Below are 25652 nucleotides of genomic sequence, written 5' to 3'. Positions count from 1 at the left end.
TACGCAAAGAGGTTAGAGAGACTGGGCTTGTACACGCTGGAATTGAGATTGAGAGGGGATCTGATTGCAACTTATAAAATTATTAAGGGATTGGACAAGATAGAGGCAGGAAATATGTTCCAGATGCTGGGAGAGTCCAGTACCAGAGGGCATGGTTTGAGAATAAGGGGTAGGTCATTTAGAACAGAGTTAAGGAAAAACTTCTTCTCCTAGAGAGTTTTGGGGGTCTGGAATGCACTGCCTCGGAAGGCAGTGGAGGCTAATTCTCTGGATGCTTTCAAGGAGAAGCTAGATAGGTATCTTATGGATAGGGGAATCAAGGGATATGGGGACAAGGCAGGAACCAGGTATTGATAGTAGATGATCAGCCATGATCTCAGAATGGTGGTGCAGGCTCAAAGGGCCGAATGGTCTACTTCTGCACCTATTGTCTATTGTCTATAAAACTGTGCCCTCTTATGCTAGCCATTTCAGCCCTGGGAAAAAGCCTCTGACTATCCATATGATCAGTGCCTCTCATCATCTTGTACACCTCTGTCAGGTCACCTCTCATCCTCCATCGCTTCAAGGAGAAAAGGCTGAGTTCACTCAACCTATACTCATATGGCATGCTCCCCAATCCAGGCAACAGCCTTGTAAATCTCCACTGTACCCTTTCTGTGGTTTCCACATCCTTCCTGTAGTGAGGTGACCAGAACTGAGCACAGTACTCCCAAGCGGGGTCTGACCAGGGTCTTATAGAGCTGCAACGTTACCTCTCGGCTCGTCAACTCAATTCCACAATTGATTGGGTTGCCATATGCTTTCTTAACCACAGAGTCAACCTGCACAGCAGCTTTGAGTGTCCAATGGACTCGGACCCCAAGATCCCTCTGATCCTCCACACTGCCAAGAGTCTTACCATTAAATACTATATTCTTCCATCATATTTGACCTACCAAAATGAACCACCTCAGACTTATCTGGGTTGAATTCGATCAGCCACTTCTCAGCCCAGTTTTGCATCCGATTGATGAACCGGTGTAACCTCTGTCAGTCCTCCACACCATCCACAACACCCCCAATCTCTATGTCATCAGTGAACTTGCTAGCACATCCCTCTGCTTCCTCATCCAGGTCATTTATAAAAATCACGAAGAGTAGGGGTCCCAGAACAGATCCCTGAGGCACACCACTGTTCACTGACTTCCATGCAGAATATGACCTATCTACAACCACTCTTTGCCTTCTGTGGGCAAGCCAGTTTTGGATCCACAAAGCAATGTCCCTTTGGATCCCATGCCTCCTTACTTTCTTTATAATCCTGGCATGGGGTACCTTATCAAATGCCTTGCTGAAATCCATATACACTACATCTACTGCTCTACCTTCACCAATGTGCTTAGTCACATCCTCAGAAAATTCAGTCAGGTTCATAAGGCATGACCTGCCTTAGACAAAGCCATGCTGACTATTCCTAATTATATCATACCTCTCCAAATGTTTATAAATCCTGCCTCTCAGGATCTTCTCCATCAACTTACCAACCACTGAAGTAAGACTCACTGTTCTATAATTTCCTGGGCTATCTCTACTTACTTCCTTGAATAAGGGAGCAACATCCACAACCCTCCAGTCCTCCAGAACCTCTCCTGTCCCTACTGATGATGAAAAGATCATCGCTAGAGGCTCAGCAATCTCCTCCCTCACCTCCCACAGTAGCCTGGGGTACATCTTGACCAGTCCTGGTGATTTATCTAACTTGATGCTTTCCAAAAGCTCCAGCACATCCTCTTCTTTAGTATCTACATGCTCAAGCTTTTCAGTCCCCTGTAAGTCATCCCTACAATTGCCAAGATCCTTTTCCATAGTGAATACTGAAGCAAAATATTCATTAAGTACTTCTGCTATCTCCTCTGGTTCCATACACACTTTTCCACTGTCACACTTGATTGGTCCTATTCTCTCATGTCTTACCCTCTTGCTCTTCACATACTTGTAGAATGCCTTGGGTTTTTCCTTAATCCCGTCTGCCAATGCTTTCTTATGGCCCCTTCTGGCTCTCCTAATTTCATTCTTAAGCTCCTTCCTACTAGCCTTATAATCTTCTAGATCTCTATCATTACCTAGTTTTGTGAACCTTTTGTAAGCTCTTCTTTTCTCCTTGAATAGATTTACAACAGCTTTTGTACACCACGGTTCCTGTACCCTATGTTACTTCCTCTGTCTCATTGGAACGTACCTATGCAGAACCCCACACAAATATCCCCTGAACATTTGTCACATTTCTTTCGTACGTTTCCCTGAGAACATCTGTTTCCAATTTATGCTTCCAAGTTCCTGCCTGATAGCCTTATATTTCCCCTTACTCCAATTAAACGCTTTCCTAACTTGTCTGTTCCTCTCCCTCTCCAATGCTGTGGTAAAGGAGATAGAATTGTGATCACTATCTCCAAAATGCTCTCCCACTAAGAGATCTGACACCTGACCATATTCATTTCCCAATACCAGATCAAGTACAGCCTCTGCTCTTGTAGGCTTATCTACATCTTGTGTCAAGAAACCTTCCTGAACACACCTAACAAACACCCAGTAGAGTTATTGACCCCTTCCTGTTCCTAACTTCCACACACAGAGACTCCATAGACAATCCCTCCATGACTTTGTCCTTTTCTGCAGCCATGACATATCTCTGATCAACAGTGCCATACCCTCACCTCTTTTGCCTCCCTCCCTGTCCTTTCTGAAACGTCTAAAGCCTGGCACTTGAAGTAACATTCCTGCCCCTGAGCCATCCAAGTCTCTGTAATGACCACAACATCATAGCTCCGAGTACTGATCCCCGCTCTAAGCTCATCCACTTTGTTCATAATACTCCTTGCATTAAAATAGGCACATCTCAACCCATCAGTCTGAGTGTGTACCTTTTCTATCACCTGCCTATCCTCCCTTTTGCACTGTCTCCAAGTTTCCTCTATTTGTGAGCCAACCACCTCGTCCTCCATCACTTCAGTTCGGATCCCAACCCCAGCAATTCTGTTTTAAACTCTCCCCAATAGCCTTTGCAAACCTCCCCACCAGGATATTGGTCCCCTTGGGATTCAAATGCAACCCGTCCTTTTTTGTACAGGTCACACCTGTACCAAAAGAGGTCCCAATGATCCAGAAATCTGAATCCCTGCCCTCTGCTCCAGTCCCTCAGCCACGCATTTATCCTCCACCTCATTCTATTTTTGTATCATTGTCATGTGGCACAAGCAGTAATCCTGAGATTACTACCTTTGTGGTCCTGCTTCTCAACTTCCTTCCTAACTCCCTGTAGTCTGTTTTCAGGACCTCCTCCCTTTTTCTACCTATGTCATTGGAACCAATATATACCATGACCTCTGGCTGTTCTCCTTCGCACTTGAGGATATCGTAGACGCAGTCAGAAACATCCCGGACCCTGGCACCTGGGATCCAAGTTCATAGTTCCTTGAAAGTGGCTGCACAGGTTGATAAGGTGGCTATGAGGGCTTATGGAATGCTTGCTTTTATCAGTCGAGGTACTGAGTTTAGAAGTCAAGAGGTTATGTTGCAACTTCATGCACCTCTCCAGCTGTGGCCTAACCAGAATTCTATACAGTTCTGGTTCCCCCACTACAGGAAGGATGTTGAGGCTTTAGAGAGAATGTAGAAGAGGTTTACCAGGATGCTGCCTGGTTTGGAATTTGATCGGATACAGGGCTGGGCTGAGAATCAACAGATGGAGTTCCATCTGGAAAAGTGTGAAGTGATTATCTTTGGAAGTTCAATCTTGAAGGCAGAATGCAGAGTTAAAGGCAAGAATGGAGTATGGAGCAACAGAGGGATCTTGAGTTCATGTCCATAGATGCCTCAAAGTTGCAGTGCAAGTTGATAGGGTGGTTAAGAAGGTGTATGGTGTGTTGGTCCTCATTAATCAGGGAACTGAGTTCAAACACCACAAGGTAATATTGAGGCCTTATAAAACTGTGGTTAGATCACACTTGGAGTATTGTGTTCAGTTCTGGTTGACACAGTATTGGAAGAATGTGGAAGCTTTAGCGAGAATGCAGAGGAGATTTACTAGGATGCTGTCTGGATTAGAGTGTGTATTTTATGAGGATAGGTTGAGCAAGCTAGGGCTTTTCGCTTAAAGAAAAGGAGGACAAGAAGTGACTTGATAGCAGTATAGAAGACAATAAGAGGGATAGATATAGTGGACAGCTAGAAACTTTTTCCAGGTCGGAAATGGCTAATACGAGGGGGTATGATTTTTTAGATGATTGGAGGAAAGTATAAGGAGGATATCAGAGGTAGGATTTTTACACAGAGTAATAGATGTATGCAACACTGCCAGGGCTAGTGGTAGAGGCAGACACATTAGGGACATTTAAGAGACTCTTAGATAGGCACTTGGATGAAAGAAAAATAGAGGACTTTGTGCGAGGAAAGGGTTAGATTAACTTTAGAGTAGTTTAAAGGGTTGTCACAATGTTGTGGGTCAAAGGGCTTATACTGTGTTGTATTATTCTATGCTCTATAAAAATGTCTGCATGTGTTGTGGAAAATTGAACGTAACAAAGGATTCAGGAGCTCTCTGATTTAAAATATGATGAAGTACTTTGATGGATTAAAGACTGCAAGGGAAAAACCTATGATGCAAATTATTGAATGTATTGATCTGTACTTTCCAGTAAACCCCTAATAGTGTACTTTGCATGCAGAGCAGTTGGGTATCATGATTTGGTTGTGGGCCTTATGAAAGCTGCAGTTGGACACAGGCCTTAAAGACCTCCATGCAACTGAAACGATGTTACATATTTTTCTGGTATAAATGTTCCACTCATGAGAGGGCAACTGTCACTAAGCCTTGGGCAAAATGAGGGTGTTCATGGGAGGAGTAGTGTTAAAGATCAATCAGACTTGTTCATTGTTTTGATTGTTATAGTTTCTGGGGGATAAAAGATTAGAGCTTGAGCTGGTCAGCTGGGATGAACTGGTTGAGTGGGGTGAGTTGAGCAAGGTGAATTAGGTTCTATTGTATGATGGAAGATGGAGAAGGGTCCTGGCTGACGATGAGGGGAAAGAATCAGAGCCACAAATGAAATACAGGGGGAAATGGTGAACAGGGATGGTAGTTGGAGGTAAGTGGTTCCATTGGTCTTAAGGGTGATCGCAGGACCAAGAAATTCAAAGTAAATGGTAAATGAGTTGGTGGGGCAGTCAAGCTGCCAGGAGGATCAAAATATCCCATTCATGTTACTTCCAGGACAAGTTAATCTAGATACTTACAGTGTTCCACCTGCAGCAATACATCAAGAATAGCGGCATTTCTTGCATTCTGAGTGGAGACTGAGTCAGGGTTATGAGGTGACTTACTATCCTGTCCAAATCCTGGAGTGAAGTTGTTATCAGGTATTACCCTGGGGGAGAAATAATTTTCAATCGCATAACATAAAAAAGTATGCAATTCAATTCCTAAACCCCTGACTGTTTAAAAAATGTTATAATTTTGATTTAACAAAACCTTGTATGGTATCATATTGCTCTTGTTAAATATACAAGGTATCTAAATTAAATCATAGGGATGATCTGCTTGCAGTCCGATTTTGATAAATGGGTAATATCTCCTGTGGAGAATTTCATTTGCTGGCCTGAATAAAGTAATTTAGAAACCATCAAAAATGTCAGATGTCTTCTGATTGCAGCTTACTCTCCCTTTAACCTTTGAAGTCTGAAGCAGTGGTGCAAAGCAAAAATGAAGAAAATGCAACATAAGTTCAATTTCTCAGATTATTTAAAATCTATTGCACACAGAGAATGCTGCATTTGGTTCCACCATTTTCATGAGAATGATGTGAGACCTTTTGCTTTGAACTTTAGAGTGAAATAAGGAAGAGTTACTCAGAGCACCAAGTGAAAGGGAAGACATAAATTACTTTTAGATCCCTCCTTCCTACACTCTCATGATTATTTCATCTGTTATCAATAGATAAAGCAATTTTTAAAAATTGAACAGAATATAAGACACCACTAAACATAAGCAATATTACAAAAAGCAATTTTAGAAAAATAAATGTCCGTTGTAATGAATCAATTGAAAAATGTTACGCTTCAGATGAAAGTAGAACACTACAATCAATGATTCAGTAAGATTTGGATGTTTAATCTATGATTATAGGTAAACTTGACTCAAGAACATGCATGCACATAGATACAGATATGTGATCCTTTAACATTTTAATGTAATGGGATTAGGAGATGCTGAGGTTGCAATATCAATTTAGCAAAATCTACATAGAAAATTGCAATGTCCTCATTATTTTTGTTCGGAATTTTTAACAATTGCTAAATCCAGTAAGAATTTTATAATACAGAAACATTATTATTAGATGTAAATAGAACAATTAAGTTAAATTTGTATCTTTGGACTTCTCAAACATATTAGATTTTGATAAAATAAAGTACAATTTTTACACAATATTTATTTTCTTATTTCTATTATCCTGATATTTATAATCTCAAGTAAAAAGTAAAATTAATTGGACCATTTATATTTTCTCCAAAAAATAAACCTTAATTCTCTTACTTTCAGTTTCAATTTTCATGTTACATTTGGGAGCATTTTTTTAATTGCCACATTTAAATACAAGTTCAAGGATGCTGGTACATGATTACATCCAAAATGAATCTCCTTTTAATATCAAATAAAAGCTGCAAATTGTGTAGATGCTCAGAAGGTTAGAGAGGGAAAAGAAAATTTCAGGCTGAACACCTCTCATCACAAAAAGTTCAGACAAACAACTATTAACCGTATTCTTTTTTTCACAAGCTGAGTGTTTTCAAAATTGCAATAACCTCATAATTTTTGTTTGGAATTTTTAGCAGAATGTTCTGTTATTTCAAAGTTTCAGCATCCACAGTTTTTCTTTAAATCTCTTTTTTTCTTTAAAGATTCAAGATTGCAGATTGTTTAATGTCATTCCCACTATACAGTGTAAGGAAGAATGAAATAATTGTTACTCTGGATCTGCTGCAGCACCAAAAAACACACATAAAAAGATAAAGAACACAATAATAAAAACACAATAAACATAAGTACATAAGACAGCTAATGTACATATACTGTATCTATATTTACTGCTTTTATATATATGTAGGTTGATTGTATGTCCATAAAGTGACACTAGGTACTTGATTGTCTGTATATAGGAAATGATAAAGTAGATGCTGAGTAGTTTTAGTACCTTTAGATTTCATTCCTTGACTGGTATAAATGACTCATCATAATGTCATTGCTTGATTTATCCACTTGCTCTCTGCCATGATTTCAAGTTTTCATAGCTTCTATTTATAAAGGTATTCTTTAACATCTGCTAGGTAAATGTTAATACAGAAGATCGTTAGTGAAACCTAAGCAAGTCTTATGATTAGCACTCAGTTTAGACCAACAGAACCATTAATCTGAAGGAAGAAATGCACTATATTCACTTGCCCAATATGGATAGCTCATGTGAATAACCTGGTATTAATTACTTCTAATAGTGAATTCTAGGATATACATATTAGAGGGTCAAATTTTGTTTTAAATCATCTAGACCTCTCTGTCCTTTAGCAAATAAACCACATAGAACATGGTCAAGGTCAAAGTCAAGTTTATCATACAAGTACATGTATGCACAAGTGCAGTGAAAAACTTACATGCAGCAGCAGCACAGGCACATAGCGTCATATAAGCAGTTAAGCATAACCTATACACAATTTTTACTAGAAATCTCAATTATAGCAAAAAGAATCCATTTTAGTGTAAAGCTATTAAAAGAAAGCAAAGTTCATTTTAGTGTATGGTGGTGATAAGCATTGCTAAACTGTAGTGATTAGGATTTTGCTGATTGTTTCAAGAACTGAATAGTTGAAGGGAAGTAGATGTTTGTGAACTTGATGGTATGGAACTTCAGGATTGTGTACCTCCTGCCTGATACAGGTTGAGTATCCCTTATCTGAAATTGCAAAATCTGAAAACCTTCAAAATCCAAATTTTTTTGAGCAATGACCTGATGTTACAGATGGAAAGCCACTGGAAAGGTTTCCAGGCGACACTCAGGTCTCTGCACACCACAGACAATTCTGTGAAGCAGTCTTATACAAGCAATGAACAAAAGTTAATGAAAAACAGAAAAATGCTTCATAAAGCAAAAAATGAATGACTTCATCATCGGAGTAAACATATGCTGCTTAACAGTATGTTGATCGTGAAAAAAGCAAAGATCTAGGTTGAAGGCAATTGTAAATATTTAGCAGGCTTGTTGCAGAAATTTTAAAAAGGCACGTGTTAAATTTTTAAAGATTGTAAAAATTTTAAAGATAAAGTGGCTGTTGATCATGAAGCATTCATAAGCTTATGAAGATCTTCACTAATGAAAATCAGAACAAGTCTACAATACTGATTGTTTTTATAGCTTACATAAAACGTAAAAAATAGTAAAAAAAAAACAAATACAGTGTAATGTAACCTTTTAATCAAATAATGACATCATAGGTGGAGATTGAAAGCTTGCCTTTGTTTGTTGTTGTTCAACAGTTGATTCAGGTATTCTCCAGATGCTGTTGTACTGCTTTGGTTACCCTGCACTCATTATAATTTCATTATCTTAATGGTATGTAATATTTTTACTGTTAAGTATGAATGTGTGATGAACAAATGTAAGACAAAGACTGCTTACCAGTACCTCATAAATTGAAAGTCAGAAATGATAGTGATCCCAAGCTATCTCTTGATATATTACAAATCTGGAACATTTCTGGCCCCAACTAATTCAGATAAGGAGCACTCAACCTGCAAGATCACAAAAAAATGGCATAGCCTGTAGGGTGGGAATTTTGATGATAAATGTTCATTCTTGAGGTACTGATGGTAGAGAGAGAGGTACCTGTATTGGGCAGATTCACACTGCAGCTTCTTCCATCCTTGTGCATTCAGATTGCGGTACCAGACCATGATACAAGCAGTCAGCATACTTTCAATAGTACATTTGTAGATTTTTTTTGTGTTTTTTTTCTCCTCAACCTTCTAAGAAATGTTTGTTGCATTCTAGGCACAGTACTTAATATAAACCATATAACAATTACAGCACGGAAACAGGCCACCTCAGCCCTTCTAGTCCGTGCTGACGCTTACACTCACCTAGTCCCACCGACCTGCCCTCAGCCCATAACCCTCCATTCCTTTCCTGTCCATATACCTATCCAATTTTACTTTAAATGACAATACCGAACCTGCCTCTACCACTTCTACTGGAAGCTCATTCCACACAGCTACCACTCTGAGTAAAGAAATTCCCCCTCATGTTACCCTTAAACTTTTGCCCCCTAACTCTCAAGTCATGTCCTCTTGTTTGAATCTCCCCTACTCTCAATGGAAAAAGCCTATCCATGTCAACTCAATCTATCCCCCTCATTATTTTAAATACCTCTATCAAGTCCCCCCTCAACCTTCTATGCTCCAAAGAATAAAGACCTAACTTGTTCAGCCTTTCCCTGTAACTTAGGTGCTGAAAGCCAGGTAACATTCTAGTAAATCTCCTCTGTACTCTCTCTATTTTGTTGATATCTTTCCTATAATTTGGTGACCAGAACTGTACACAATACTCCAAATTCGGCCTTACCAATGCCGTGTACAATTTTAACATTACATCCCAACTCCTATACTCAATGCTCTGATTTATAAAGGCCAGCATACCAAAAGCTTTCTTCACCACCCTATCCACATGAGATTCCACCTTCAGGGAACTAGGCACCATTATTCCTAGATCACTCTGTTCTACTGCATTCTTCAATGCCCTACCATTTACCATGTATGTCCTTTTTGGATTATTTCTACCAAAATGTAGCACCTCACACTTATCAGCATGAAACTCCATCTGCCATCATTCAGCCCACTCTTCTCACTGGCCTAAATCTCTCTGCAAGCTTTGAAAACCTACTTCATTATCCACAACACCACCTACCTTAGTATCATCTGCATACTTCCTAATCCAATTTACCACCCTATCATCCAGATCATTAATGTATATGACAAACAACATTGGACCCAGTACAGATCCCTGAGGCCCACTAGTCACCGGCCTGCAACCTGACAAACAGTTATCCACCACTACTCTCTGGCATCTCCCATCCAGCCACTGTTGAATCCATTTTACTACTTCAATATAAATACCTAACGATTGAACCTTCCTAACTAACCTTCTATGTGGAACCTTGTCAAAGGCCTTACTGAAGTCCATATAGACAACATCCACTGCTTTACCCTCGTCAACTTTCCTTGTAACCTCTTCAAAAAATTCAATAATATTTGTTAAACATGACCTTCCATGCACAAATTCATGTTGACTGTTCCTAATCAGACTCTGTCTATCCAGATAATTATATATACCATCTCTAAGAATACTTTCCATTAATTTACCCACCACTAACATCAAACTGACAGGCCTATAACTGCTAGGTTTACTCTTAGAACCCTTTTTAAACAATGGAACCACATGAGCAATACACCAATCCTCCGGCACCATGCCCATTTATAATGGCATTTAAAATATTTCTATCAGAGCCCCTGCTATCTCTACACTAACTTCCCTCAAGGTCCTAGGGAATATCCTGTCAGGACCCAGAGATTTATCCACTTTTATATTCCTTAAAAGCACCAGTACTTTCTCCTCATTAATCGTCATAGTTTCCATAACTTCCCTAGTTGTTTCCCTTACCTTACACAATTCATTATCCTTCTCCGTAGTGAATACCAAAGAAAAGAATTTGTTCAAAATCTCCCCCATCTCTTTTGGCTCCACACATAGCTGTCCACTCTGATTCTCTAAGGGACCAATTTTATCCCTCACTATCCTTCTGCTATTAATATAACTGTAGAAACCCTTCGGATTTATTTTCACCTTACTTGCCAAAGCAACCTCGTATCTTCCTGACGAAGGGTCTTGGCCCGAAACATCGACAGCACTTCTCCCTATAGATGCTGCCTGGCCTGCTGTGTTCCACCAGCATTTTGTGTGTGTTGTTGTTTGAATTTCCAGCATCTGTAGATTTCCTCGTGTTTGCTAACTCGTATCTTCTTTCAGCTTTTCTAATTTCTTCCTTAAGATTCTTCTTACATTCTTTATATTCCTCATTTACTCCATGCTGCCTATATTTATTATGGATATCTCTCTTTTTCCTAACCAAGTTTCCAATATCCCTTGAAAACCATGGCTCTCTCAAACTTTTAACCTTTCCTTTCAACCTAACAGGAACATAAAGATTCTGTACCCTCAAAATTTTACCTTTAAATGACCTCCATTTCTCTATTACATCCTTCCCATAAAACAAATTGACCCAATCCACTCCTTCTAAATCCTTTCGCATCTCCTGAAAGTTGGCCTTTCTCCAATCAAAAATCTCAACCCTGGGTCCAGTCCTATCTTTCTCCATAATTATGTTAAAACTAATGGCATTGTGATCACTGGACCCAAAGTCCTCCCCAACACAAATCTCCATCACCTGACCTATTTCATTCCCTAACAGAAGATCCAACACTGCCCCTTCTCTAGTCGGTACCTCTATGTATTGCTGCAAAAAACTAACCTACTCACATTTTACAAACTCCAACCCATCCATCCCTTTTACAGTATGGGCTTCCCAGTCTATGTGTGGAAAATTAAAATCTCCCACAATCACAACCCTGTGCTTACCACAAATATCTGCTATCTCCTTGCAAATTTGCTCCTCCAATTCTCGCTCCCCATTAGATGGTCTATAATACACCCCTATAAGTGTTACTACACCTTTCCCATTCCTCAATTCCACCCAAATAGTCTCCCTTGATGAGCCCTCTAATCTATCCTGCCAGAGCACCACTGTAATATTTTTTCTGACAAGCAACGCAACACCTCCCCTTCTTGTCCCTCCGATTCTATCACACCTGAAGCAACGAAATCCAGGAATGTTTAGTTGCCAATCACACCCCTCCTGCAACCATGTTTCACTAATAGCTACCACATCATATTTCCAGGTATCAATCCATGCTCTAAGCTCATCCACCTTTCTTACAATGCTCCTTGCATTAAAATAAATGCATTGAAGAAATTCTCCACCTCTTCCTCTCTGTTTATCTCTAACAGTACAAAGAACTTTACGTCTTCTTTTTCTTCCTTCTCCCATACATCTGTTCCTACACTCTGGTTCCCCTCCTCCCTCATATCTAGTTTAAATCCACTGGAGCCTCTCTAGCAAACCTACCTGCAAAAATATTTGTCCCCCTCCAGTTAAGATGTAAAACATCCCGCCGGACAGGTCCCACCTTCCCTCGAAAACTCCCCAATTATCTATAAACCTGAAGCCCTCCCTCCTGCATCATGTCTTCAGCTATGTGTTGATCTGCACTATCTTACTATTTCTAAACTGGTAACAGTCCTGAGATTGCTATCCTGGAGGTCCTGTCCTTTAACTTGGCACCTAGCTCCCTAAACTCACCTTTTAGGACCTCCTCACTCTTCCTACCCACGTCATTGGTCCCTACATGGACCACGACATCCAGCTACTCACCCTCCCTCTTGAGAATACTGAGAACTCGATCCGAGATATCGTGGACCCTGGCACCAGGGAGGCAACTGACCATCCGGAATTCTCGATCTCTTCCACAGAACCTCCTATTTGTCCCCCTAACTATCGAATCCCCTATCACTACTGCTCTCCTCTTTTCCCTCCTTCCCTTCTGAGCTGAGGGTCCAGTCTCAGTGCCAGAGATGCAACCACTGCAACTTGTCCCTGGTAGGTCATCCCACCAACAGTATCCAAAACAGTATACTTATTGTTGATGGGAACGGCCACAGGGGTGCTCTGCTCTTCCTGTCTATTCCCCTTCCCTCTCCTGACAGACACCCAACTACCTGTCTCCTGAATCCTAGGGGTGACTATCTCCCTGAAACCCCTGTCTATTTCTGCCTCTGCCTCCCGAATGATCCGAAGTTCATCCAGCTCCAGCTCCAGTTCCCTAACATGGTTTATCAGGAGCTGCAGCTGGATGCACCTTTTGCAGGTGTAGTCATCAGGGACAATAGTGCTCGCCCTGACTTCCCACATACTGCAAACGGAGCACTCAACTGCCCTAACTGCTGCCTCCATTACCTACTCCTAAGCTAATTAGATTAATTAAAGGAGCTTTCCTGGCCTTACCTCACTTGGAGTGAAGCTCGTACTCAGCCTCTGCTCACTTTTTAAATTCCCCCGCTGATCTCAGAGGCCGACTTGCACGTGCCTGCACAGTCTAGCCTCTTTGCTCTGATCAATTAAAAAAAACAGCTTCTCTCCGAGCTTCTTTTACCTCTTCCCTCTCCGCCTCTTGCTTCGATTTAAATGACCATTGAAAACTTCTTCTCCTTTTTAAACCTTTGGCGCACTACATCATGTGCCTGCTTTACTGAGCTTATCACTAGTAAGAATGCTAAGTTCTAATAATAATCTTTGTTTTAATGTCAAATATTCATTTTAATACCCAACTTAATTTTCTCTGGTTGGTGGGTCTGCAGCAAGTGATTATCAATTACTTATGCTGCTAAAAGAGATGGCTTTGAGGGAAAGTTTATCTAGACTTTTTAAGTTCTTAGAACATGCTCACCTAGTGAATAGAAAGTTTATGTGTAACTTGCTTATAAAATCATTTTGGTTATATTTTAGTACAATCATACTTATTTCTGGTTGAAATTCTTCTCATTAGTCTGAGTGAATCCATGAACAATTTGCTCTGGTGCATCTTTAATTTCTTCATTATTATTTGGGCTTATAAAGACATTATCGGTGCTGTTATCCACAGTTAAGTCTGAAATTAATGCAATAAAAGACTAATCTATAACCCATAGTTTTCAATCAAAAGTAAATCATGCACCAAATGAATTGAAACATTTCATCAGAGCATCTATCCTTCCATTCCACTCTTCTAAGGAGCAAAGGGAGTGTGGTCAATAAAAGTTTTCTCATCCCCTTTCATGACCACCATTACAAGGTCATGGCTGCCATGAATTAGGTACTGACTGATTTCCCAAGAATCAAACTGAGAATGACATGGCAATGTAAGCACTGCACACTGTCACCAGGAAACGCACAGGAAACATTTTAATAAGGAAAGTGTGGTGCAAACTATGCCAAAGCATTTTACTGGTAAATATTGACATCTTTCTGTGTTCGTAGCACATCATGTGTTTAGTGTACCAAATAAGAATAAAGTCCAATTTGGAGGCAAGTTCTAAAATTCTGGAAACAGCAGAACCTGGTCTTCATATTCAACACATGGTAGCTGAGGCAACATTGAATCCAGGTACAATTCACCCTGGTGCATATGTTATTTCTTTATTGCTGTTTGGGCATATGACAATATTATAAATGTATACAATGCTGATTTCTATAGTTAAGAATGAAATTAATGCTATAAAATTCCAACCTAAAATTTTTCTTTTGAAAGTAAATCATGGACACCAGTCAACATTAGTTTTTTAATATTAAATTTGGACCATCAATACAACCCGGATTGTACGTGTTCACTCATTTGTTGTATAAAAATACAAATCTAAAATTTATCAACAATGTTATTTCAAAAATTGAGACAAAGTAGAATGCATATCTGCACTGCTTGGCTGAGCTCAAGCTTACCTTTAGCCAGTAGTTTCACTGAGAATTGACATATACTAATAGCTTAGAGTTCAACTAATCCAGAATTTCCACATGTGCTTGTCAAACAAGAAGTCAGAGAGAAACTGGGACTCACATTCCTATACATCTGAGCTCTTGCTCTGTCACTGTATCTAGCAGTGACCCCTGCATTGGAGCATCAACACCCTAAGGAAAAGGGCCAAATCAGGACCCTCAGCCTAATGCCAGAGGAACCTGGTCCAAGAACTGCAGCCTCATTTAGTCAGATAAAGTGGCCAACCATATGAAGAAAACGTATGTGGTTTGCATATTTTACCTCGTAATTGTAATATTTTAAATTATTTTCTAGTGTTTTAAATTGCTTTTATTATATAATACTACATTTGTTTATTTTTTAAAGATTGTTTAATTATTTAAACAATTGGTTAACATCTTTGATAGTGGTGAGTTGTCAAAGGCAGTCTTGGCCTCAGGATCCAAGAGCTGAGATCTACTTACAACGTAGAGACCTGTCTGCCTTAAAGGACACCTCTTAGCTACACAGGGTCAGCTTAGTTAGCTCGCCAAATCCAGTACAGTTAAGTATGAGCATTAGGTTCAGGAGGCAGTCCAGATACAAGACTATCTGAGTCATTACTTTTCAGGATTAAGCTTTACCCATAAAACCTCAAAGGGTTAAACAAGTTTCAGGTTTTGGTAATTTGCTTAGAGATAGGTCTGTGGAAACAATTAACCCGAATGCTAGAGGTTTCTACTTCAGTTTAAATTTATGAAATTGACTGGAAATTGTAAATGGAAACATCCAGACAAGGAAATTGCCCTTTGGAATGCATTGATTTTTTAAAAATAGCTATTTTTGTTGACTTTTCAATTTTAAAAACACTGTCAAGTCCTCATTTGCCTTACAGCTAACCAATAACTTCCAATTACCTTTTTGCAATAATGGAATAAATTTCAACATGAAATTATTGCCTATTTTAAACAGCTGTAAAAGGGGTAATACCCCATGATGGAAGCACTGGCAGTAATGTTGCCAATTGTAAAGAATGATGAGCCTATTTGGAACCGATCAGTAAAAAAGGCAGAAAACTTTACAAATGCAATTTACATTATTTAAAATGTTACTCTCTTGGGAGCTTATTCAGATTAATGCTATGAATTCTGAGTGACATTTTCTAATACCTTCACATCTGGTAATAAAAGAATAGATAATGTAGATCAACATTTGCAATAGTTATTTATACAAATGGTAACCCAGCAACCAAAGGCACAGTAGCCAAGGATGAGTTAAGTAGCTCACTGGTCCTTACCAGAACATAGATGATGAAATAAGACAAGTTGAAAAGTTTTAATTCAGAAATGCATGACAGAAACGTGTTTTCTCTTCGGTTTGCTCAAACAGTTGAATTTAGCACTTCCAAAAGAACTGACCTAAAAGATAGATGAGGATCAAACAAGGAATACATCTTTTATAATTTAGGCTACATGCTTATGAGATCTTATAGTTAGTTTATTCCTCTAATCAGCGTAGTACTAAAAACAACAAGAATCTGTGTCGGGAATCTTTGTCCAGTCATCATTAACACAGGCAGTAGCTTAAGTCAAGAGGTGAGTAAGTGAGACCAATCATTGTTACATCTTGTCATAGAAGGCAAACTAAACAAAAACACCCTAGTTGGGATGTCTTTTTTCAAGAACATCCTGAAATGTTTCTAATCGTACTATCTCCTGAACTCCTTGTTATATTTACTGTTCATATGCATGGGAATTTCTAGTGCCTCTTTGGATAAGTGTGGAAATGTTAGCCGAAGGGTTTTAAATCCTTCAATTAATTATTTAAACTTCAGTGGCTAGTCATCACTGGTGTTTCTAATACTGAAGGGCTTGACAAGAAGTTATTGGAAGTATATTTCCATTTATGGAAGAATGCCAAATGAGAAGGCACAGGAAAATAAGTGGTGCCTGCTAGACACAGGGATGAGCAGGACTAGGGAGTTACAGAGGCTAAGAGGCAGGTATTTGCAAAAGTCAAGAACAGTGGGGAGAAAGTAGTAGTTGGAGTGAGGCCAAGGTCAGGTCAGACATGATCTCATTGAAGAGCAGAGCAGATTTGCAGGGCAATTGGCCTTCTGGACAGGTAAATGTATTTGAACATAGATACAAATTCTAATTCTGGAAGGATGTAAAGTTTTGGAGAAAGTCATTTACTAAAGTGATTTCAGGGATCAAGGATTTTGGACTAGATTGGAAAAGGTGCAGGTAATTCAAATAGTGGAAGAATACAGGAGGACATGGGTCACTGCTGCCCAGTACAGCATGGTTTGTACCGAGTCAGATTTTGTACTATCCTCCAGCAATAAAAGGCAGTACAGGCGCAATGAAAGCAGAGGTGAATTTCTTCTTGCCTTCCCTGAGAGATGGGAAGTGGTTCATGTTTCTAGAGACTTGTTGTAAACCTGGATTGTCAGAGGACAGTGTGGAGCAACAGGAGTGGGATTGTGAAGGACCCTGGCCTTGTAGTTGTTTACCTTATATGCTTTGGAAGCAAATTGTCAGTGTCTTGGAGCTTGGTCTCAAATGCAAGTGGCGTCTTCCAATGGTAGCTCAATAATTGAAGTCTAGGTGACATTGGTCCTGGAGTGCAGTTACCATAGGATGAATAATTTCTCATTAATTCTGAATCCTGATGGGCTGACAGTATTCTGACTCTCTGAATGCAGTTTCTCTTATGCTGAGGCATTGTACAGTTATTAATGATGATAATACAGAAGAAAAATGAGTGGGGAACTTATAGATACATATAAGATTATGAAAGGGACAGATAATGTAGAGGCAGGAAAGTTGTTTCCACTGATAAGTGAGTCTAAAGCCAGTGGACATGGCCTCAAGATTTGGGGTAGTAGTTTTTGGGCGAAGATGAGGAGAAAATACCCTTCCCAGGGAGTAGTGAATCTGTGGAATACTCTGCCCAGGGAAATAATATAGAGGCGACCTCATTAAATATATTCAATGCACAGATAGATAGATTTTTGTATAATGGGAAAAGGCAGGTGCTGTAGGTGGTCAGATTAGCCATGATTTTTTTGGATGGAAAAGCATGCTCCCAGGTATTTCTTATGTTCTTATGTTATTTTTTATGTTTTGTAACTCCAGAAACTAATTGATAGAAAACATGGGATCCAGAGAATGTGTCTACTTAGTTTCTCTTCTTTAGTAAGGTGCTCACATATGATGTGGTGCTGTAATGGCGTATGCCATTCACATACTTCATACATATAACACATTATGAATTATGTAAGCAACAAATAATGCTTAATCAAGCAATATATTAACAATATTACTCAAATATTTCTGAAATATTAAATATACAATACTCCTCCCTGCTTAGCTATAAACTCCAAATATGTAGCATATTGCTCTCTAGTCATCTTATATACACAGTATACTATATAATTCAACTACTATATAGACATCCACAGCAGAGTAAATTTCAAATTCTTCCCATCAGGCCTGAAGATTTAAATGCTGTGGAAGATTTCTTCTTCGTTTGGGATAATGTCTTTCTTGATGGGGTGTGGTGGGGTGGGAGGGATCACTTTGCTTGGCAGGTGAGACTTATGGCTGAGAAACAATCTCAGGTGTTTTGGGACCTTCTCTGTGGTGGTCCTAGGCGTAAATCCTGGGCTGCAGGAATTATTCTGACAGTTCTGGACACCTTTCTTCTCTAACAATTAACTCCGCTCTCCTTAACTGATCAAAGTGTCGTCTCCAGATGACATCAGACACAATCTTCACTGTGTGTAGGAGAGTGATCCAGTTCTGTCCTTAATGTTTTTATGCCCACTTTTGATCACCTCTGTAGCCCCTTCACAGGACTGATTGTCCAGGAGTGAAACATTGTATCTCCTTGTTTTAGGAGACCTCAATTTGTCTCAGCTGTCTGTGCTGCATACTCATTCTGAGATTTGCTTGAGGAAATCCAAGTGTGAGTGAAAGGGACGATCATGGAACAACATACAGTAGCTGGTAAGTTGATGGTTGTAGACTGTACCATATTGTGTTATGCAAGGAGGAACTTGGCAAGCTTCTGATTCAGTGTTACTGCTGTGTGTTCTACTGACATTGCTTGTAGAGCATTCTTTAGACTCCAGACAAAACCTTCTGCAAAACCATTTGCAGTTGAGTAGTACAGTGCAGATGTAATATGTCTTACTCCATTCACTTTCAGGAATGACTGAAACTGTTCTGCAAAAAAAATGGTTCATTGTCACTGACTAAGTGTTCTGGAACATTTATCCTTGAGAAGAGGCTTCTCAACACATCAACAGTGCGTGAGTCTGTAGTGGAGACGATTGGAACACTTCTGGCCATTTTGTAGCTGCATCCACTACTAGCAAGAAATTTGTGCCCATGAATGGTCCGGCAAAATCCACTTGAATCCTCTGCCAGGACAATGCAGGCCATTCCCAGGGATGAAGAGGCTGATCTATCACAGGCCACCAGACAAAGCTTCAAGCCAACACTTTCATTTTCACCACACCTAGTTGCCTGGCAGGTAGCACCTCAAATATTTTAGCTCTCAGCTCTCATTCCTTACATAAAGCAACCTCCGTCAAGGGCAAGTTCATCACAGCACTGGTGAAAATAGGCGAACTGGAAAATCAGCTGCACATTCTAGCTATTTTGGGTTGTCATGTAGGCTTGAGATAGTGTGGTGTCATTTTTGGTTTCCCTTTGGATCATTTCTGCGGTAATAGGGAGGCTTTAATTTGCAATGGGGAATATGTCAAGAGGAGTGTCCTCTTTTGTAATTTTTTCAGGTATTTTCTTTACTAAAGGTAAATGGGTTAATCCATCAGCATTTCCATGATTAGCCAACCTCTTGAATTCAATCTTGCAGTTGTGTCCTCCAAGGAAAAGAGCCCATCTCTGCATTTGTTCTTCTGATGTTAGTGGAACACCCAGCTGTGGATTGAAAATGGACACTAGCGGTTGATGATCAGTAACAAGGGTAATCACACTCCCATACAAGTACAGTTTGAAATGTTTTACACCCCAAACTCAAGGCCTCTTTGGCTATGGGTTCACTGCCATCACTCATAACATGTGACATGACTGTACCTATACCATAAGGTGAGGTGTCACTGCCAAGCTTCATTGGATGATGTGGATCATAATGTGTGAGTACAGTGTCTGATATCACCATTGCTTTTGCCTTCTGGAGAGCCATCTCACACTGCTTTGACCAATTGCCATTTCTTATCCTAAAAAAGACCACAACTGTGGCACGTCCTTTGGCCTTGGGACATACACCACTGCTTGAATTTTCTCAGCACACTTGTATAAATCTGTGCTTCAATGGTGTGATCACAGTAGGTAATGCTTGGTTTAAATAATTCACGCTTGTATTGTGTTCTGAACCTGTAGTCTTCTAATCTTTTTAACACTGTCTTTAAGATTTTGGAGATGTTCCTTGTCATCCTCACCAGTAGCAATGATGTCATCCAGGTAACACTGAGTGCCTAGGCAGCCTTGCAGAACCTGGTCCATAGCTTTCTGGCAGAGTGCAATACACTCTGAGAGTGTACACTACTCAGAGAGCTCCATGCAATACACACAAAGTGCTGCAGGAACTCAGCATGCCAGGCATCATCTATAGAAAAAAGTACAGCCGATGCTTCAGGCCTGCTGAGTTCCTCCAGCATTTTGCGTGTGTTGCTCGGATTTTGAGCATCTGCAGATTTTCTCTTGTTTGTGAGTAGGCTGCATAGCTCACTGGCTATTTTATCATGGATTGGATAAAAAACTGGACAGCTTTGTAAAACTTGGGTGTGGCATTTTCATTTAACATTACTTTACCTTTGATAAGTTTGAGTTTTACAATACCATCCTTGAACAATGCTGTGGCATCATCCAGTACTGTTATGCAGAGTGACTGGGGGCGACCCCAAGTGCAGGACACAGGCACAGGGACTTGAGACAGAGACAGACTTCGACAGGACCTGGACTGGACTGGAACACGAAGCCTTGACTGGACTGGCACTCAGAACCAGGACACTGAACTTGGAACTCGGAACCAGGACACTGAACTTGGAACTCGGAACCAGGAACCAGGACACTGAACTTGGAACTCGGAACCAGGACACTGAACTTTGAACTCGGAACCAGGAACCAGGACATGGACTTGGAACTCGGAACCAAGACCCAGGACTTGGACTTGGAACTCGGAACCCGGAACTTGGACTGGACTTGGAACTCGGAGCCCGGAACGTGGACTAGACTTGGAACTCGGAGCCCGGAACTTGGACTGGACTTGGAACTTGGAGCCTGGAACTTGGACTGGACTTGACTCAGAGCCTAGACTTAGACTTGGACTTGATTCGGGGCCTGGAACTTGGACTTGAGCTTGGACTTGGACTTGGACACAGAACAACAAAACACGACAGTCTATTCGAGTAGCGGCAAATGGCCTGCCTACTGAGCTGGATACGAGACAACAAAACAACGACAGTCCATTAGAGTCTCGGCTCGGAGAAGCAGCAACCGGCTAACCATGGAAACGGCAGAATTCGTACCTTTGGCTTGGAGTGGCAGCAAACAGCCGGTAACTCCGCTGGACACGAGAATGACCGAATCCACAAAGCACCCCAGGCACCAAAGCCACTTAGAGTCCACAATGAACTGGGACTCGAATTGGGCACAATTGCACTTGCTCAGGTGATGGTCCAGCACCAAGTATCTGTAAACTGGAGCAATTATACTGCAGGTTCCAATGAGGATCTGGCGTCTTAATCAAGGCGCCCGATGGAACATGGGGAAAAGGAAATAACTGGAATGAGGAGTCCACGGACCGGACCATGACAAGTACCTTTCTTAATTCACTTTCAACTGACTCTTTTGCAGGGGATGTGTCATGCAAATGGTTGATGGATCTCCAACCACATTGTCATTGTCTCAGCCACTCATGTCCCCACAATGCTGACCCTCCTGTTTTTACCACATACAAGCCCAATGTGGCTTGTTAGTTGTTGTATTTCACTGTTATGAATGGTATTCCCACAGTAATGATCTTTTCTCCATAAGTTCTTAGCTGGATATCTGCAGGCTTCAATTCAGTATCTTTGAAATGCTGTCAAACTCATTTTGTGGAATAACTGAAACAGCCGAGCTGCTGTCCAATTCCATTTTAATTGCCATTCATTTCTGGTGTAAGCTATACTGTTTACATGGTGGTGCAATGATAAAGACCATAAGACAGAGGAGTAGAATTAGGCTTTTTGGCCTATTCGGTCTGCTCCGCCATTCCATCATGGCTGATCCTGGATCCCACTCACCTGCCTTCTTGCCATATCCTTTGATGCTCTGACCGATCAGAAAACAGTCAACCTCCACCTTAACTATACCCACCACAGTCTGTGGCAGAGCATTTCACAGATTCACTACTCTCTGACTAAAAAAGACCCTCCTTACCTCTGTTCTAAAAGATCGCCCCTCAATTTTCAGTCTGTGCACAATAGTTCTAGATACCCCACCATAGGAAACAACCTCTTCATATTCACCCTATCTAGTCCTTTCAACATTTGGCAGGTTTCAATGAGATCCCTCTGCATTCTTCTAAATTCCAGTGAATACAGGCCCAAGGCTGCCAAATGCTCCTCATATGATAACCCCTTCATTCCCAGAATCATTCTCATGAACCTCCTCTGTACTGACTCCAATGACACCACATCCTTTTTGAGGTATGGGGCCGAAACTGTTGATAATACTCCAAGTGTGGCCTGACTAGTGTCTTATAAAGGCTCAGCATTATCTCCTTACTTTTATATTCTATTCCCCTTGAAATAAATGCTAACATTGCATTTGCCTTCTTTACCACAGACTCGACCTGTAAATTAACCTTCTTGGAGTCTTGCACGAGGACTTCCAAGTCCCTCTGCACCTGTGATGTTTGAACTTTCTCACTATTTAGATAATAATCTGCATTATTGTTCCTTTTACCAAAATGTATTATCATACATTTCCCAACACTGTATTCCATCTGTATGCCATTCACGTATTTCTTACATATAACAGATCATGAATTATGTAAACAAAGATTTCTTCATAAAACAGTATATTTACAATATTACTGAAAAATTAAATACACCACAGTTATGTAAAAGCAGGAGAAAGAATGTTATATAAATTTTAATTAAAAGACATATTTCAGATTATTCACATTTCCTTTGAATTCTATGTACTTCAGAAGGATATTTATAAAATCATAAACCAGATTTTTCCGAGTGCTTTCCACATTCACTCATCAATTTCCCATAGGCCAAACATTCTTGATTTTGTTTTGCAATGCTAATCTAACTGGCTAACACCATCCTGAACTGAGATACTGAGGAAGCCCACATCAAGCCCCTGTTATGCAACTCTTCTAGGACTTCTGTCCAAATCTATAGCTCTGCCCTCTGTCATAATTTCTTTTCAATGCTCAGGCATAGCCTGAGGTTCAATAATATTTAAGAACTATTAAGTATAAAATGAGTACACCGAAAGCACATAAATAACTAAAAATATTACTAGTAATTAAAAGAACATGCAATGTACCCTGATATCTTTCTAGCTTGCAGTCATCTAATAATGGAGAATTCCAGCAAATTGCAGCCTCAGGAATGGAACACAGCTTGGAAATTGTGGGCAGAGTTTAGCCAGGATCTAGAGATATGTTTTTGTAAGTTCCAGACCAGTATGTAGGAACTAATGGCATTCATCACGTGGAATTAATGGAGCTGCTAGATTTTCGATGGTGTCAGAAACATTCAGAAGACATGACTGAAGCAGAAGATAGATGTTTGATCCTATAAAGGCATAGATAACAGTCTGTATAATCTTCAAGGAGTACAAGGTATGGTTGTGATTATTTTATTCTGTGTACAATTAGTTTTGGAAGAAAATAGGTGTCCAGCGCTCATGCTCTTAGGGCATGGCATGATATAATTTCTTAAGCTGATAATGTAAATGTTAACTTGTGAGATTCAAGTATGAAGTACATTCTAACACAATGTGTGTGTAAAAAGTTTCAGGCTCTAATCTTTTTCTTATATCTATGATTCCTTCTTTCAGAACAAATAAGTGGATTTGACAGAAGATAATTTTGCAGTAAGGTTATTTGCTTACTGGAAACAAGAAAACATACTGGAGAGGAAATTTCCAAAACAACAAAAAACTGGATTTAACAATTGAACAATTGCAGCTTTCTAATTGCAAAACAATATCATGTCAAACAAATATAATCTTACCCATATGGACTTTCAGAACTAGAATTATACTTCTAATTTAATGTTGCATCAAGGTTGGGATTAGGTATATTCAGAAAATACCACCCTTTTACTGCCGGCTGGTGGCATAGTGACATCAGTGCCGGACTTTGGAGCGAAGGCTCTTGAGTTCAAATCCAGCCAGCTCCCATTCATGCTTTCCATCCGTGCTAGATTGAGTGTTGAGCTAGCAAATCGGCCTCGTAACAAAAAAGCCTGCTAAAGAAAAACACCATCATGACGGTGTCGAGATGACTCCACTCGGAGTTAAGGGCTTTCTCCTTCTTCACCCTTTTACTGCTTGCACTTTTCTAATTCCAATGCTATTTGTCTATATCTCACCCATCCTGCTTATTTGTGTTTTCTCTATAATTCAGATAGGCCAATAATATAATAAATCATATGCATCCTGGATAAAAATGTTCTTTATTTCCATAAAAACTGTAATACAATATAAAAAATATATTGTATGATACTGTGAATTCTGCAAAGCCCTTCTGTAAACAGACCTTATTGAGAAAAAATATAGATCAGATAGGAAGTTGAGCGGAGCACTGGCAGATAGAATTTAATCTCACAAGTATGAACTGATGAATTTTGGAAATCAAGTTCGGGTAGGGAGGAAACAGTAAATAGCAGGACACTGAAGAATATTGATGAAAAGAGAGACTAGGAGTAAAAGTGATAAACCCTAGTCAATAGGATGGTGAAGAAGACATATGGCAGGCTCATCTTTGTAGATCAGGACATAGAATATAAGTGTTGGTATGTTGCAACTTCAAAAAGCCCTGGTTAAGTCACACAAGGAGTATTATGTGTATTTCTGTTTGCTGTGCTGTTGAAAGAATGATTGCAGTAGAGAGATTGCAGAGGTGATTCGCCAGACTGCAGCCTGGATTGGATGTCTTCAGTTATGTGGAGACATTGGAGAGGACGGGTTTGTTTCCCTGGACTGACAGAGGCTGAGGGATGACCTGATATAATGTTATGAGCAGCATAGATAAGGGAGATAGTAAAAATCTTTTTCTCATAATACAAGCATCAAAAACAAGAGGGCATTGTTTTAATGTGAGAGGACGGAATTTTAATGAGTTTATCCGAGATTTTTTAAACACAGGGAGTGGTTGGTATCTGGAACATACTGCCAGTGGAGGTGGTAGAAGCAGATACAATTACCACTTTAAAGTTCAAAGATCAAAGTAAATTTATTACCAAAGTACGTATATGTCACCATATACAACCCTGAGATTCATTTTCTTGTGGGTATACTCAGCAAATGTATAAAATTGTAACTGTAACAGGATCAATGAAAGATCAGCCAGAGTGCAGAAAACAAACTGTGCAAATGCAAATATCAATAAATAGCAATAAGTAATGACATCCTTGAAAGTGAGATCATTGGTTGTGGGAACATTTCAATGATGGAACAAGTGAAGTTGAGTGTAGTTATCCCCTTTTGGTCAGGAGACATTTAAGAGACATTTTGACAGATGCTTAAGTAGGCAAAAACAGAAGTACAGTATATGGACCTAATGTGGACAAATGGCATTGGTCTTTAGCTATAATATTCTATAGCTGAATTCAGCTTCTTATTCTTCTCTCTTCTCAATTCTTTCTAATGATGTGTTTTGTGTTTGTATTGATCTCTGCTGTGCTTGGGATATTAATGTGCTTTGT

The 25652-nt window shown here is 39.9% G+C and overlaps 1 protein-coding gene across 3 annotated transcripts in view; it reads left to right on the top strand.

Annotated features, from left to right (window-relative positions):
- The window catches only part of ric3a (RIC3 acetylcholine receptor chaperone a), a 69432-nt gene that overhangs the window by 18840 nt on the left and 24940 nt on the right, over positions 1-25652 (top strand). Inside the window, exons 1-2 of one of the 3 annotated variants that reach the window (XM_073049516.1) lie at positions 14322-14338; positions 18587-18696. The exons of 1 other annotated variant lie outside the window; for it this stretch is intronic. In XM_073049516.1, coding sequence (XP_072905617.1) covers positions 18675-18696 — 22 coding nt within the window. In that variant the 5' untranslated portion in view covers positions 14322-14338; positions 18587-18674. Of the gene's footprint in view, positions 1-14321; positions 14339-18586; positions 18697-25652 lie in introns of those variants that run through there. One more of the 3 variants, XM_073049515.1, reaches the window with a different exon arrangement.

The sequence above is a fragment of the Hemitrygon akajei genome, chromosome 6 (assembly GCF_048418815.1).
Source record: "Hemitrygon akajei chromosome 6, sHemAka1.3, whole genome shotgun sequence".
Lineage (NCBI taxonomy): Eukaryota > Metazoa > Chordata > Chondrichthyes > Myliobatiformes > Dasyatidae > Hemitrygon > Hemitrygon akajei.
The sequence above is the reverse complement of the archived record's forward strand: the minus strand, read 5'-3'. Positions and strand labels throughout refer to the sequence as shown.